Genomic DNA, 17,266 nt, shown 5'->3' on the forward strand with positions numbered 1-17,266 from the left:
GATGCTGGCCACAGTGTGTGGTTGACTGTGTGCAAAACTAATACTGTATTTCTCCAGAACTATTTTCTTAGGGTGGCTGTGGCTCAGGTGGTAGAGCAGATCAGCTACTGATCGGAAGGTTGGTGGTTTGATCCTTGGCTCCCCCAGTCTGCATGCCAAGTATCCTTGGGCAAGATACTGACCCCAAATTGCCCTCCGATGCGTTCATCGGTGTATGAATGTAGTTTACGTTGCACTTGAGTTTAGTTGGTGTGAATGAGGCATGTTGTATAGAGCGCTTTGAGTACTCCGGGAGAATAGAAAAGCGCTATATAAGAATCAGTCCATTTACCATTAGTGCTTGTGGTTTTATGAAACTTTAAGGATCTTTTTGCCTGAATTATTTCTTCAGCATATACTGTACCCCTCCTTGTGCATTTTCTCTACTTTATCCCGCCTTTTTTCCCCTCCTAAATAATATTACTTTTACCTATATACCAGTATCTATATTAAGCACAAACCTTGGTAATTTTGTCAGCTGTCAAAATTCTGCCAGACTCAATCAAAACAGTTTCCTGAACAGGACTTTAAAGCAACTATCTCTGTTTTAATATGACGAGTCTACTGCTCTTATGTCCAGCAGTCTTTAAGCTACATGCTAACATGGGAATGCTAACATGATCTGGCACATGCTGCATGCTGATATTTGCAAAACACACCAAACACAGAGTATATCTGAGGTTGACAGGAAAGTGTGAAAACTATGCAAAATTTCATGCTAATCTAAGAGACGTTTAACAATAACAAAAACCCACTGTGGGTCTCATTAGTCATAAAATCATTAAATTAATAAGACAGAATTTCTACTAACCACAAATACAATTTTCAAACTTTATGACATGAGCAAATAATGCCTGTGGCTGTGAATTTATTATACTGGGAAACTCACAGTACTAGATTAGAGCAATGGTGCAATAAAAAATACAATCATATTAAAATACAGCTGGAGAACAATGTTTACTGTTTAATATACTGTGCAAAAGTCTTGACCCACTCCTCATGTCTTCATATTTTGCTTCCAAGGAGCTAGGCTCTCTTACAGTTTTAAAGTTGTTTTTAGCAATAGTTCTCCAGGCTTTCTGAAGGTTTTTGAACATTGTCTTTGGACACCAGCTGCTTTTTTCAGTTATTTTCATTTACAGGTAAAATGGGTTTTTGCACCAACAAGATGATTCCCAAAGAGATTTTATTCAAAAACCTGGTTCTCAGCAAGGTGTGCAGTGTATCTTTAAAACTTTTGAGCAAACTGGAGGAGTGGAATAAAAGAAGAGGCAGGTCTAAAAACTATCAACGGCCTAAAGAAACAGGAAAAAAGTGAAAGCGCTGCATCTGGCCTATCAGTCAATTCATCTACTGTCCACTGAAGCCTCATAACAGGCCTTATGGAATGATGAATCCAAATGTTAAATTCTTGATTCAAATCATCAGCAGCATACATGGAGGAGGTCATAAAAGAGGAACAACAGTGAGGGTCTACAGCTGGCTCAGTCATGTTTGGGGATACAGAGAAGAGCTTTGAATATCTTTCAAAAAGTCTGGAGAACTATTCCTGAAAAATAGTTACAAAAAAATTACAGAAAGTTTACAGAAAGAGATTTTAAGTTGTGTTCAAGAATTAAGGTGGTCATGCCAAATATTGACTTTAAGGCTTATTAGAATTATATAAACTCTGTTTTTACCTTATATACTGTATACTTCTATTTTTATTTGTACATGCCTGTATAAATCGCAGTACCTATTTCCCATTTATAAAGCAGAGTTTGCGCAGTACAGTAGTATTTTAATAACAGGATACAGGACTCAACGATGGGTGCTCGCTGGTCTGCTTGTACAACTGAGTGGAAGTAAATTAAGCAAACAATAATCTCTACGTGAGCTTTAATTAAGCTGAAATCAGAAGATGACCATAAAGTCTCCTCACCATTCTCAGACTGCCACCAGGACTTCTTGCGGTGAGGTTTGAAGGTAGTGATGACATTCTCTATCCGGTGACTGATGGTGTTGTACAGTGGATTATATGGCCGTCGAGAGTCACAGTCAAAACACTTCTTTTCATCCTGCGGCAGGACAGCAAAATAGGAAGTGTGACAGAGTCACAGACAGAATGTAGCGAAGAAACACATTTAACTCTTTCAATTCTTACTTGAGATTAAGGCAGGGTTCAACAAACACACTTATCATTTGATCATTTTGCTTGATCTTAGTGCAGCCTTCGATACCATCGACCACAAAATCCTAATTAACAGGCTGTAGGTTCTGGCTGGCATATCTGGCACCGCCTTAGACTGGTTTTCTTCCTATCATCTCTTTCTCGCCTCCAAGCTATACAAAATGCAGCGGCCAGACTACTAACTCGCTCGCTCTAGCAAGCGAGCTCACATCACTCCTATTTTATGTTCTTTACATTGGCTCCCAATAGATTTTAGAATTCGTTTTAAAATTATTGTTTTAACGTACAGAGCACTAAATGGCCAAGCCCCAGATTATTTATCCAAGCTTCTCACAAAATACACTGCTGCTCGCCGTCTCCGCTCACAGACTCAGAGTTTGTTGGTTGCTCCCCGAACACGACTGAAGACGAAAGGGGACAGAGCCTTTCAGTCTGTGGCACCGAGGCTGTGGAACAGTCTACCTCTACAACTACGTTTGGTTCACTCTGTGGAATCCTTTAAAAAGCAGTTAAAAACTTTACTGCTTTCTGTTGACCAATGCTTTTTACATTTTTAATTTACATTTATTTTACATTTAAACTCTATATTGTGTATATTGTGTATTTTGCTATTTATCGTACTGTTTATTTTAATCTTTGTGTACAGCGCTTTGTGACTACCTGTCTATGAAAAGCGCTTAATAAATAAACTTTACTTACTTACTTACCTGCAAATGACTGACAATGCAGTAAGGCTCTTTCCGTCTCATTCCACATGTGGATGAGGCTTTAAGGTTCTTCTCTCGTCCAACCAGTAAATCCCCAGTTGCTGGGTAACAGCTGCCATGGGCACAGCCGTGGCTTTGACTGGGGTCCTGACCAACAGCAACAGTCAGGACTGAAGGAAAGAACACAGGAAATTCATTAAAGCGAACAGGAAACAATGGTTGCATCACTGTCCAGCAGTGCACACACTCACAAGCTTGAGTTGGTAAGCAAAGCAGACCTAATCAGTACCCTCCATTCTGACCTGATTATTTAGACAACATCAAAAGCTGTTATCACTTCCCAAGGAAAAGACTCTAGGATGGTAGTGAAACTAAACATGTGCAGCTTTGAGTCAATGGAATACTGTTGCATTATTTTCATCAACATCCATTGTGAGGCCCTGCAAAATATCAAGAGAAACTTTTGAATTTCTGACAGATAAATTTAGCAGTGGCCCTTTACATCAGGAAATTCTCACATCACTCCCTTTAAGGAAATAATAGGAGCTAATGGTAAAAAATTACTATGTACAAATTTGTTTGCTTCTACATGTCATCAATGATATATGAAACTGAAAACACAGATTTCAGTGGCCTCTATGTCCATATCTGTACAACAGCATGACCAGTGTGACATCTGTGCTATTGTTCTTTGTGCATTTTGACAGTGTAGCACTTTTGTAAATAAAGATATACTGTACTGGTCACATACAAAGAATAATGCTCAGTTACACAATAAACAAAACAAAAATCTGATTTTATCAATAAGTCATAGCTGAATTCTTGATCAAAGAGTAGCCAGAAATATTTCAGTGTTGTCAATGTCAAAGCAGCTCTGAAGGTTAACAGACTCTGATGTCTGCATGTGTTCCAAAGAAAGGACCCGACCACAGGCGCTGGCTAAAAGCCAAATATGGGAAGAAGCCAATGCAGGTTTCATTTTTATTGATTGTGATTATAATAGGGATGTAATTATTTACTCTAAGCCAGATTCGTGTGCTACGTAAAAAAGCAGAAACACCTGTTTTTATAGATTTGGTGAGCACCACAAAGTACAGAGACAGGGCGTCTGGGTGATACAAAACTAGAGCCTCGCTGTGACTGAACAGCAGTGCTATGTGTGGGAGTTAAAATAAACCTTAAACTTTCATGACAACCAGCAGCAGCCATCACACATTCCACCTTGACGTGAGTTCCTCCTCCTAATATGTCTCTGGGACCTCTGAGCGTTTGTGTTTGTACTGCTATGAGGAAACTGGTTTGAGACGAGACCTTCGGGTGCTTGTTGTCAGTCTATGGGCTGTCCACAACAGGTGTTTCTAATCCTCACTCCCTCTCTATGAATGCACTTTGAATGGCCCTAAAAGATAAAATGCTAACACTTAATGTTGTCTGCATAACAGACAACATACCAACTTATTATGAACTTTTTTGTGTAGCAGAATAAACTACATGCATTTATTGTGATCTTGGTGAGCCAGCGGGATTCTGAAAGCCTTTGGGAAAGGCTTCATAACGTAACTGACAGCACACTTATTTTCAACCTTTTATCTGACTCAGTTTCAGCTCATTTTCACAAGAGGGAGTAATGTTCGTCTAAATGACCCGTTCTATCACTTTGACATTTTGAGCAGTTTAACCTCAGAGTTCAGTCTCTTGAGCTTAAATAAAGTAGCTGCTCTTCACTTGTATATCCACTGGGAAAATAAACAGACTGCCATGACATCAACCTTCTGCATAATTGGGTGTTTCTGTGAAACACTGATATTTTTAATGCTTACACACATAAAGGAGGACTAGGTGCTATACCTGCTATACCTCTATACTCTCAGATGAGGCAGTTAAATATGGACAAAGCAGGTGACTGTCTAATCTCCAAAGGCAATTTATGCCATAACCTCAGGGCAACAACGGGGAACGCTCTGTCCCCTAAGAGCTTCTGCTTAGATTTTTGTATATGTATGAGCAACTGGTCAAATGATCTGAGAGCTCGGACAGGAGCCTGATGGCAACGGTGCAGAGGAGGATTTCACATGGACACTGACATATGACGATACACTCATCTTTAATTAATGTATTTAAACTCATGGCTCAAATGACAGTTTAAAGGCACTTTAACCTTGTATAGCCCCCCTTTTTTAAGTGAACAACTGTGTGCTTGTTGATTACACAAAAGACACCTGTTAGAGGATTTGTTGAGCAGTTATTATTATCAAAGAAATCTGAGATTGAGAGGAAACTGAGCGAGTCAGATGGATGGTTTGATGGGTGAAAGAAAAAAGAGAGACAGCCTTTGTGCAGACAATGAGAGGATACACGCAGATGCTACTTGATACCTATTCGGGAAACTACTGACACACTCTCAAAGGTGTTCATGTGTACATGTATCAGAGGTGGAGAGGAGAGGGTGGAGGAGTAAAGCAGACATCTAATGTGTCATGTAATCACTAGGTTTCTGGATGTCTTTTATCTCTCTGTGAAAAATTCACCGGCTTTACGCCTGTGCTCCCAGCATGAGCTGACATCACCACTTGTAAAAACAAGACATGCAGGATAATGAACAGATTGGTCACATAGACGGTGCTGCACCATAAACCTCCATGCAATTGGAAGACGCCAACTTGTCTCAAAACACTCCCTAACTAAGCACTTAGCAGTAATGATGCTTAAAAAAGTACAATGCAAAGCAGAAGCAGGGACTATTCACCCTCTAAGTTAAAGCTGTACCTTTCATTCTGAAACTAAGGTATTTCAAGACTTTGAAGAGAACGGGATCCTTTTTTAACTTTTGCTTCTCACAGATTCACAACTGCTTAGCACGCGGTTGGCAACTGTTTGCAAACAAGTCAGCATCCTCCATAGAAACTACTGATGACTTCAGAAATCTGCCAACGGCCAAAGCAAATGCAAAGGAGGTTGTCTGTGCAGCACCATTTGTTTTACTGCAAACAATTTTTCCTAGCAACAGCAAGCAGCTTTCCACAATCACTCGCCAACTGGCCAGGGAATACATATTTTTTCCAATGAATGAGCCTCTGTTGCAACCCCTAAATAGAGCTGCAAAGGGAAGAAGAAGACAGCAGTGATCAGACAGATTTTAAAGGGCCAGTGTATAAAATCTTACCACTAGATGTCTCTAAATTGCAGTTTGTATTCCGTTTCCTTACCCCTTACAATTCCAAGTACATAATCCTAGTAGAAAAATGATTATGTAGAAAAACCAGCAATGGCCGACATTTCTAGACTGTCACTCTCTCCTTTACCGCAGATGCCAACACTCTTCTTCTGTCTAATGACAGCAGTACTGATCTGAATTGTTGAGGATATGATGACATTTTCTGTGGGTAAGCACTAATGTCTGTGTCACTGTTAGCTGCTGTTAGCTGGCATTAGTGAATGTCTCTTTAAAGTGGACCTAACATTGTTGGACTTGGACCATGACCCTATAACCCTCATAGATTACCAACCAACAAAATGCCATTTGCTCATTCTGGCTTGTCGGATGTTCTACTTTTGTTTTAAATCAATTTACATTACATATCTTTGCTTTTACCTTTGAACTGTTGATCACAAACATGCACTAAAAACAAGAGGAAGCAGTATTACGTTCAAGGAAACTACCTTTAATCATTTAATCAGTTTTTCAAGAACATACTAAAAACTGCAGCACTGATAAATATTTTGATGACTGATGGAACTGAGGGGATGTCAAGGCCCATGTCACAAGGACAATCCAATGCTTCAGCTGCTTCCTTCCTTCTTCTTCCCAATTCTTCTGATATAGTGTCATTATAGGAATGCAAAGTGAAATGTGGGGTGACAGCTGAAAGAAAAAAGGGGAGGCTCGGGCACTGCTGCTGGTATATGCAGTGTGTGTGTGTGTGTGTGTCACAAAGGTTGCAAAACAGTGCTGTTCAACCAGGCATTTGTAACACCCTAGTAACACCATACTGTTTATAATGTAGCTTGTACATCATCTTGCAGCCGTATGACACATTCTTCTTTATTTATATTTGTTCTCTAATAATCTTGACATCAGACCATAAAAACAGCTTTTGCTTTCCCTGTCATATACTACTGCCAACAGCTGTTAACCTATTCTCAGCTCGAGTTAAAAACAAACAAACAAAAAAACCCAGACATGAAATCATTACATTCATGCCCTTGGACGGTTAAATTTGGCTCTCAGGCGAAAGGTCTTCCACATGAAGAAAATCTCTGACTGTCAGAGGCAGTGATACAGATTAAAGTCTGCAGAGCTTTCAGAAATGAATTCACCACCCCCGACACACACACACACACACACACACACACACACACACACACACTCACACACACACACACACACGCACACACACGCACGCACGCACGCACACACACACACACACACACACACACACGCACACACACACACACACACCTCCTCCAAGTGAACTCTGCTTTTATTCAGGGTTCATACACCTTTTTCAGGGTCACATTCAAGCACTTTTTAAGCACTATCAAGGTCCATTTTCAAGCTTTTCCAGCACATTACCAAAAAACAAGAATGCACATTTCACTTCAGATCACCTCAGTAACAACATGTGAAAATTAAAACAAATCATCCTAGGCTAATTTAAATGCTTTTGTTCTCCTTTTGCCAAAACATAGAAAAATGCACCACAAAACAATACTAAAAGGATAAGCTTGCCTTAAACGCACACTTCACTTAAAAATTAAGATGTGCAATTGTGAACAAATCAGCTTGTTAGAGATATTCATCTCCTGTTGAAAAAAAACAACAATCCCACAAAACAAGAAAACTGCACCAAACACCACAAAATATTGATGCTTCTTTCCAATGTTTTTCTTTCCTAAGTTTATTCCCAATAAAACTAACTGTGAGATGTTTGACTCCACTGTCTGTATTATTGTTTATCACCTTTAAAGTCTCTGGAATCATAATATCATGTACAGTAAGACTGAGTGGAAGAGGCTTTGAACAGATGACATACTCAGTTCAATCCAACATATAAGACTTTAAGAATGCACACGCATCTATCTAAAATGTATTTATTTAATCATCTGTAATATTATTATTGCTGTGTACACAGCAAGGCAGCCTAGAAATTTTGCTTTTAGACTGTGCGGCTCATTTTATTTCTCTATCTGATAAGAAAAGTATTCAATCAGATAGTTATCTGTGGTGAATGAAATACAGTTACAATTTCAAGCAGTTTTAAGCACCACATCCAAAATTCCAACATTTTTCAAACCTTGAAACGACAACATTAAAATTCAAGCATTTTCAGGGATTTCAAGCACCCATATAAACAATGTTTATTCCTTTATTCCTTGCCATTGATTGCACCCAACTTCTGACCATTCTCTATAAGCAGACCATACACCACATTAAAGCAGCACTATTTCACAAAACTTAGAAATGTTTCTCAGTTGTCAGCATGTGATGACCTCCTTTGCTCTTGGCATTTACGTACTTGCTGCCTAGAGACTGGTGACAGATTACAGAAGACTTCTACCACTGAAACATTCTCATTGTAAACACTGACACGTGGATAAAAAAGAACAATTAAATGTTCCACCTTTGTGAACAGAATCTGCAACCTTCAGTACTTTTTATGACATTGTGTCTGGTTTTATACTGCACACCTCTGCCCAACAAACACGCAAAGCAAACTGAGAAAATGAAGGAGAACAGTCTGTCAGAATGTTACTTTTCACTCAGTACCAACTATATTAGCTAGCCTAAGCTTAATATATTGTTAGTTTTTCAAAGTCAGCATGCATAATCTGCGCAGAGGTGTAATTGCACTGCAACAGCTGTGATAGATCTGAATGGTAGTGGGCTAATATGCCAAGTACTGATATCACCTCCAACTAGAAGCCTGTGCAGCTCACTACAGGAATAAATCAGCTACACTCTGTTGGTTTGCATATGGTTTCACATCATCACCATCTTCTACGAAGCTGTAAAACATTTTTCCTTATTTCAGTTTGCATCTTTAATTTCCTTAAATTTGTCACCCAGCTGTACCCATCAAATCCACAGACTAATGAAAACCTCTAGCTCTGTGTGTGTGAGTGGGATGTAACATCAGTGTGGCACATTCCAGAAGCACGGTCTGGCAAGACACAGTTTGCTGTCACATCAACCAGTGTAAACTTTGCAGGAAACCAAAGCAAACAGTCAAAAAGAGGACCGAAGAGAAAGCACGTGAGGACACACGTATTTGCTGGGAGAACACAGACAGTACATGCATCCAACATTAATAAAATGATGAAACGGTCAGATCCAATATTAGTTCATCCGGGGCAGTGAACAGACAGGATTAGCATCATTTAAGAGCTGCATGACCTAAAACAGTGTGGGACTAGAAGGCACCACAGATATGTTTAGCAGTCACCATGGCACAGCTGCTTTAAGGGCCCGGCAAAGAGAAGTCAACTGCTTTTATTTTTAACTCCTCCTAGCTAATTAGTTTACATTCCCCTTCCATGCGTCTCCGTCCTCTCTTTGCTCGGCACTTAGCTGATGGATGGTTAACTCCCACAGCCAAACAACCAGCTGGTCTTCCTCCTCCTCACCTCTTTGTTTCTCACAGCTCACCTCCCATCTCTCACCTCCCTTAATGTCTACTGCACCTCCATACCGCTCTGACCTCCCACTCACCTTGTTCATTACTGAAAAAGGCCTCCTTCCTAAAAATTGTTGCTAACCTTGATGTAACCCATCATTTAAGTAAATGACGTCCAGAGCAGAGACGATACTGTGTCTGTATTTCTTACTTTCTTATTAGAGATTCAAGGCTAAGCGTAGGGCCCATGACAATCTTGTCATCTGTCAAAATTCTTGTAAAATCTAATAAATCAGTGGCTGAGATAAAAGTTTTACTGAATAAGAGCAAAATTATTTCTGATTACAAAAGCAGGCCAAAAGAGCAGGGCCATGGATCTTGGGGAAAAGGCTAGCATGGAGGGCTCTAGTACGCTTTCTCTGGCAAAATCATACAGATGCACACCATAATTCAAAACTGCAGTAACTGGAGTTACCACAGACATACAAGCCATTATCACAGGTTTTTACACATGAGGTTTTAAACCAATTAAAGTTTGTATTTCAAATCATTTCTATAATAAAAACCCCGGCGTCTCCTCTGAGTCTTTCCCAGCTGTTTATTACTGACCGCCTGCATTGATATCTAAAACACAAGAGTTTCAGTGAGCAAGGCCAGGCGCTGCCCATTACACAGACTGTTACACTAACAAGGCATGGCACTGAGAAGCAGCTGGTTGGAATAGAGGATATGCTCACATTCCTGTCCCGTCCTGGAGATGTCTGAGCTGCCGGAGAGAAAATATGGAACAAGACACCGCGAGTAACAGGTGGGCAGGGGAGTGAGGAGCTAGAACAATGTCTGTTTTTATCTTAGCGGTACGGGAAACATGCTAAGTTCATTCAGCAGCCACCCCACAAGCCATCATTCCCACATGTCTGCTGTTACTGAGTACTTACATCCAAAGAAGCATCAATGTGAAATGGAGTGCATGATTTTGATGCATTTTGTTTTTTCATCAGGGAACAGGCAGAAGTGAGCCAGAGCTGAATTTACAAACATCCTCCAATCTTGTCTTAGCTCAGGAACACAGATCTGCCTGCACAGTTATTCATTTGCATCTTGACATTTGTTTTAATTTTTTTACTCACCTTTAATTACCATGCTGGTATATTTTGTAGTTAATATATTCAATATTAACAGGCAGTTCAACTTTTATAAGTTACACCAACAGTGCTGTAAATGAATGAAGTATAACTCCCACAAGACTGGGAAGTGTCACTGTTAGTGTTGTGACGATCACTTCTATTTCTGCGGGCATGTTGTTACTGCCTTTGTTAGGAGATTTCTAAATCGAGGTTACGGCAAACGTCCTGCACAACCTGACCTGCAGCGCTTCCCTACCTCCTTCTGATCCAGCATTTGGAAAACATTTGTCCTTCCTCGTTGTACTGCCCTCTGTTGAGACGCACCCATGCAAGTGGACGACTGAACTGTGGTTCGTTTCTACAGTTCAGTAACCACAGATATTAAAGTGGCAAATTCACATCCATTAGTCAGCTACATCAACACAATCAAATGTTGGATTGCATGGATAATTCATATATTCATGAGTTTATCCAGCATAATCTCCATCATATGGAGATCAAACTGGTTAAACAGGCCTACAAACTGGTGGCCTGTCCAGGGTGCACCCTTTTTCAGCTGGGATGGATGGAAGAAGTCAAAAAATAACTTTGAGGAGATACATATCTATGCAGTGCATGTATCTGCAAATGCTGCTGATGTTGAAGTCCTCGCTTCAAAACTGGCAAAATAGTAGAGGCCTATCACATAAAACCTACAAAGTGTAAGCATTATGTAATTAGAGAGAGTTATGGAAACACTGCAGGTCAGATTTTGCAGGATTGTGTGAGATGTTTGTCGTAACCTAAAAATGATCTACCAGCCACAATCCCCCTGCCATGTTCTCTAAAGGTCAATAAATCTACCAAATACGAGGCACACGTGGCCACCAGATGCTGGGTGCAGCTTTTCCTTCGGTCATTTAACCAAAGAGACTGCGCTCCTGTGGGTCTCTTTAGTGATTACGGTGCTGTGTATTTGCCTTGGTGCTCAGCAGCTGTTTAGGGAGACCCAGAGCACCGAGCAGACTCCATACGTGTTTGCTGGACGTGCTAATCAGAGTGCCTGATGAAGACAATCTGGCTCCACTTAGAGGGAAAACTGAAAGCATCACATGGGACTTGAAATTAGCATTTAGTGTGTTCTATTCTTGTGCTCACATTCCTGTATGTGACTCTAAGTGACTTTAATAACATAACTGCACCGTGTCGGCTTGATAAATGCTGAAATTGCCACATGTGTAAAAGAGAGGAAGGTAACCTTTGTGTGGTTTGAGGCTTAGGTCAGATTCTCTGAGCACAATTTAAAATACACTGGGGAATACTGCTTTCATCAAATCATTTTGTAAGACCAGGTCTGAACTGACAATGACCCCATTAGTCCCTTGAGAGGGGAGCAAAGGTAACTAAGAATTTCTTAAGTTTTCTGTATCTCAAACTGGGTCTTTTTTCATTTATATTCACCCTTTTTTCACTGCAGGAACTCGGGGCAGGTGTGGCACACTTACAGGAAATTCCCCTTATAAGCTCCTCCGGCCTTTCTGTTTCCACTGCAGTGTGGGACCTACTGGATTCACAAGGTGAAACAATGGCGTTTACCTGGAAAAAAAAAAAGCAGTCCCAAAAAGAGGACTAACAGGGTCTGACTCAGTACAGAGAGCAGGCTCTTCTATGGAGCCTGCCATATTGTACCACAATATATCTGCAGCAGGCACAAAAGAAGGTTTCTTTTTTTTTCCTGCATTGAAGCAACAGCCATTGTAAGTTTTATGAGTAGAAAGAGAGGTGTGGGGAAATAGGCTGAAATACAGAGATAGAAAAAGGGTGCAGTATTTGTAATATAGAGGGGCAAACACAATGACCTAAAACCGTAAGGCCACACTGTAGGAGCTTGTATGCTTGCCTGAAAGGAGCAAGAGTAAAGATATAGATCCGTCTGCAAAAATGTAATGTAGTCATTAGATCCATGTTTTCATTAGTGTGTAATAACCTGTAACTACGACTTTTAAAAAACAAGCCTCCAAAGTCCTTGTCTTTACGTCAGTATAATATTCAATGAAGTACATTTTTAATGCATCATTTTGTGGAGTATACATATCTGATGTCAGCAATAAATCATGGACTGTTCATTCAGTGACTTGGAACATATGAAACAGCTAGCCCGAGGTTACAAGAAACATTATATATGTACATGTTTACATGTGGGTGTGTGTGTATGTGCACGCGTGCATGTGTGTGTGTGTGTGTGTGTGTAATTACAGGGCTCCAAGATGAAAGCACCACACACTGTGACTTCTTCCACTGCAACTCAAGTAAAATTTCAAATATCTCAAGAAAATACTAAGCACACCAAATCCATCCTTCCCTTCTTCCTTTCTTCTTCTCTTTGTCTCGACTTCATCCCCCTTTTCCTTCTGTCCTTCCTCCCTTCCGTCTCCTTCCTTCAACCCTCCCACACTGCAGCGTCACATTCTAATTGTTGCTTGTCTGCTATCAGGTGTGGTCGCGTCTGAGAGTGCTTTTTTAACAGGCTACGCTACAGAACTCCATTAATCCTGTTATTGGACTTAGCCTTTGGCTGGCAGCAATAAAAGCTCCTGGCATCTGACAAACATAAAGACAGTGCAGCCACAGTTTTTGGAAAGGAAAAGGGCATTCATATGTTTGCTTCTTGTGGATATTGGAGCCACATCTGATTGAATAAAAGAGTATTCATTCATAACATCATTCATAACATTTGCTGAAAATAATTTGTGAATCTAGCATAAAAACTGCTTTCCTTTCATACTTTTGATTCCACTCACATCACAAATCGTCCTTACTAGCTATGAGCACAGAAGCCCCACCCACCTGCTGCTCAAACCTTCTGTTTTACAAGGGGAAACCAATCAGAAAAAAACTGGCCTAAAGTGAGAGTGTACTTAACCTCTAAAAGAGGGAGGAGCTACAACATGATGAGCAGAATAGGCCTGCTTTAAACTTCACCGTGCTTTCCCTAGTCTCACCTGTTTCTGTGAATAATACTGATCATTGTGATTTTTTTCAAAGTGTCATTAACATTTACAGTGGCTAACTAAAGCTATGTGTCAGCATCATGTGTCTTCATATGACAGGTCACAGGTCACGCATTCGTTCTCCTTGGCACTCACAGCAGCTCCACTCAGATTCATAACTTCACCAGCCACTTCATTGTTTTTAATGAGGCCAGCACCATTTCCTACTCCTCCCCATCACCTCCCCCATCTTCAAGTCCTCCTTCCTTTAGTTTATCTGCACCTCCCCTTTTCATCCAGAAAAAAGCCCCTGCCCAGGAAACCCAACTCACAGTCCTTTTTATACAAACAGGTTTACTCTCTCCCTCCACCCCTGTGCCTAAAGTCTTTCTCTTCCTCTTCTTTCTCATTGTCCTGATTCTATCCTGATTGCACCCCACCCCCCACCCCCACCCTTCTATTTAATCAGGCTCTCTCTCCCCTCTCTCTCTCTATTTCTAGTACTGGTGGTTAGCAGGCTTTAGTGCACCATTGTTCTGGCATCTGCACATTTCCGGAGGCTGTTGCTTACAAAGGCTTTGGGAACACACTCTCTCGTTCCCACTGCCTAACCAGCTCTCACCTGCCCACACACACACACACACACACACACACACGAGGAGGGTGTCAGCAGTTCAAAAAAGCCAAATTCCTACACACATAAACCTGCAAGAAAGGTGCATTACAGAGGATTTACTTTGTACGATGAGGCAATCCAGATCCCTTTTTTATGTTCAGGTTTGCTTGCTTTCTTTTCTCTCTTATTCCCAGCTCTTTCCTTTCGTTCCTACAGAGTAATGATGAGTTGATGCCTCCTTCAACTGCACTTTAAATGGTTTCGAATACTAAGGAATCACAGACAGACTAAAGGTAGGCGTCTAAAGGTAACTTGCCTTTTTGCCAGAGGTTATCTGCGCTTCACCAACATATATGGTCGGCTCGCTACAGCGCCTACTTCTATTGGTAGTCGTGAAGAAAAGAAACAGCACATGAAAAGAAAAGAAGAGAAAAGTGAAGGGATGGCTGACTCTTTTGTTCCTGTGATCAGCCTGAGTCCTTTCTCGCTCTTGTCACACACACATAATGACACACGCCAATTAACCCCTCCTTTGACCTGTGGGTTTGGAATTGACCCTTGACCTCACAGCTCATCCTCAGAGACATCTGAATGGACACCTCCCCATGTTAGTAATGACAGCGCGGGAGGTTTATTGGGTCAAACACTTCCAACCTCTCTCTACTTATTCCAGCTGCTAACACTGAGATTTTGACCATAAAGATTGTTTTGAACTGTGAATGCAAAGCTTCACTGTTAGAGTCTAAAGATGATATAATGGCGCTATAAATGACACACAATAGTCCTATGCCTACTGATATACTTGGTCAGTCTATTTATCTTTAATTCTTATTTATGTTTGTCAGTGGATTAGCTTCCTCTGTCTGAAAATGATCCTCAGGAGTCATTTGTCAAATCAGAGTTCACCACTTTAATCATTTAACCTTCTGTCCAAGCCATTTAGTAAACTTTAGCTAAAGCCGGTGAGCTCCTGAAAACATCACCTTTAATCATATTCCTGAAAGCATATAGCATTAAAGATTAGACCAGAAGCAAAGACGTATTTTGCTTTTAATTGTTGGTAATTGACTTTTTGAAAGCTCTTGTTAATCTGGTTCATGAGCTGTGCACTGACTGTGACTCAATCAGGTTTAACTGACAGAACGCCATCATTACATTTGGATTTGAGTGCTGTTAATTGCTTAAAGATAAAACACGAGTACATGGCTTCAACCCCCTGCAGGGTTAAGCCCACAGTCCATGGCTGGACTGAACTGAACCTTGCTCCATGTCATTTCCATCTCTCAGTCTTCTCATATCCGGACTCTCCCAAAACTGTTTTCATTTTGCCAGGAATTTTTGTGGAATCATATTTATAGCCCACTTTATCCCCTTTTCCTTCTTGACTTACTGAATGGGAAAACTGGGAATCATCTCTGACCTACACTTTACCTGCGTGGTTACATTTTCTACTGATACCCTTAAACAACACACACAGGCCTGGTGTGTGCAGAGTGAAAGGTTTATTGCTTGCTGTAATTGTTTCTCCTGTCCATGAACCACAACCGTGGTTGTTCCATGTTCTTGTGGTGCAGCTGCCAAAAGCAGAACTTGTTCTGCTCATCAGCGGATCTCTTGAATAGAACTACTACTGTGGCCAGCTGCCGACATCTGTCCACCACAACAAGATTCTCTCCAGGGAAGCACATGAGTGACGATTCCAAGGACCGACACCGCAGCAAACTGGTAAGCAAGCCATCCGGCAGGAAAAACGCAAGACAGGAAGGAGCGGGGCTGGCTAGTTAGTAGTATATGAATGTGATGGGATTATGTGGTGCTTTACTGTCTGCCTGTGTAAACATGTGTACAAAAGCAGCTCTGGGTAAACCATTACAGGCGCCAAAGGGCACGGGTATATTGAATTCAGACAGATTTACAAAGAAAAAAAAAACTGTCCTGCAAAGTTTATTCTGATGTGACTCTGAGACATTAAGGCCAGCAACACTGGCAGCAAAGTAGCAAAAATGTGAAGACAGAACTTCAGTCCTGAAACCTCCCACTAAGCTCTGTCAGCCATCACAAAGAGCTGCAGATTTGATCGGTGAGGCCTGACAGCAGGCGCTCATAGACTTTAACTGCAGCAATAAGCACTCTGGCTTCTAGCTGCAAGGAGCAATGCATTCGAATACATTTACTGAAGGTTATCAGGCAGTGAAATACAGGTTTAGCTCACAACCTCTCGGCTTGGAGTGGAGACCACGTGTACGTGTAAGTTGCGTTAAACAAATGAAGGATACTGTGAAAAGAGATTTAAATTAGATATGTCTTTGTATTCAATTCTTAGCTTTATCGCTGCACACATTCAATACTGGACACACACACACACACACACACCCACCTAGAAGATTACTTAGAAATGATACAGACCACGTCATCTACCAATTGACCCCTGGCTGCCCCAGCCTGTATCTTGCCCAAGGATACTTTGGCAAGATACTTAACCCTGAGTAGCTCCCGATACACTCATTGGAGTGTGAATGTGTGCGCATGGGTGAGTGAGCCACATTCTATAAACCTGTGTGTTTACCATTTACATCCAGAAAGTATGCAGGCGCTAGATGTGTGCAGTGGGTGTCTCTATTTGCGGATTCAACTGGGCCATTTTAGGAGGACCGTAAAAAACGGTAACACCACCCAGAGAAAGACAGAGACGCAGACAGACGACCCCTGAGGCCCTGAAGGCACCAGGGGCCCTTAAAAAAGAAACACCAGCTATCTTATCTCTGCACAGGGAAATGTAAAAGGCAATCCCTTGAGCCTCACATCCAGACTACTGTTTCTGATAGTGCCTTGGTATAGTTCCTGACTCCAACCATCGAGGCTTAGAGAAATCTTTTTAGAGTGTAAGCCTCTTTGAAAAAAAGAGAAAAGTTCTTGACTCTTGACTTTTTTTTCTTGCTATAAATGAGTTTGCAAAGCAGTTTTCTTCCCTGTTTTCCATCCTGACAAGTGAACACTGTGCTGATGACAGCGCATTCTCACTGA

At 41.1% G+C, this 17,266-nt stretch overlaps 1 protein-coding gene across 3 annotated transcripts in view; it reads right to left on the minus strand.

The window, feature by feature from the left end:
• Nucleotides 1–17,266, minus strand: part of lamb2 (laminin, beta 2 (laminin S)) — a 48,695-nt gene that overhangs the window by 29,978 nt on the left and 1,451 nt on the right. For all 3 annotated transcript variants that reach the window (XM_005477947.4, XM_025901911.1, XM_005477948.4), the window contains 2 exons: nucleotides 2,917–3,086; nucleotides 1,961–2,096 (listed from right to left, as the gene is read on the minus strand). In XM_005477947.4, the coding sequence (XP_005478004.1) occupies nucleotides 1,961–2,096; nucleotides 2,917–3,086 (306 nt within the window). The remainder of the gene's footprint in view (nucleotides 1–1,960; nucleotides 2,097–2,916; nucleotides 3,087–17,266) is intronic.

This window comes from Oreochromis niloticus, linkage group LG20 (genome assembly GCF_001858045.2).
Source record: "Oreochromis niloticus isolate F11D_XX linkage group LG20, O_niloticus_UMD_NMBU, whole genome shotgun sequence".
Lineage (NCBI taxonomy): Eukaryota > Metazoa > Chordata > Actinopteri > Cichliformes > Cichlidae > Oreochromis > Oreochromis niloticus.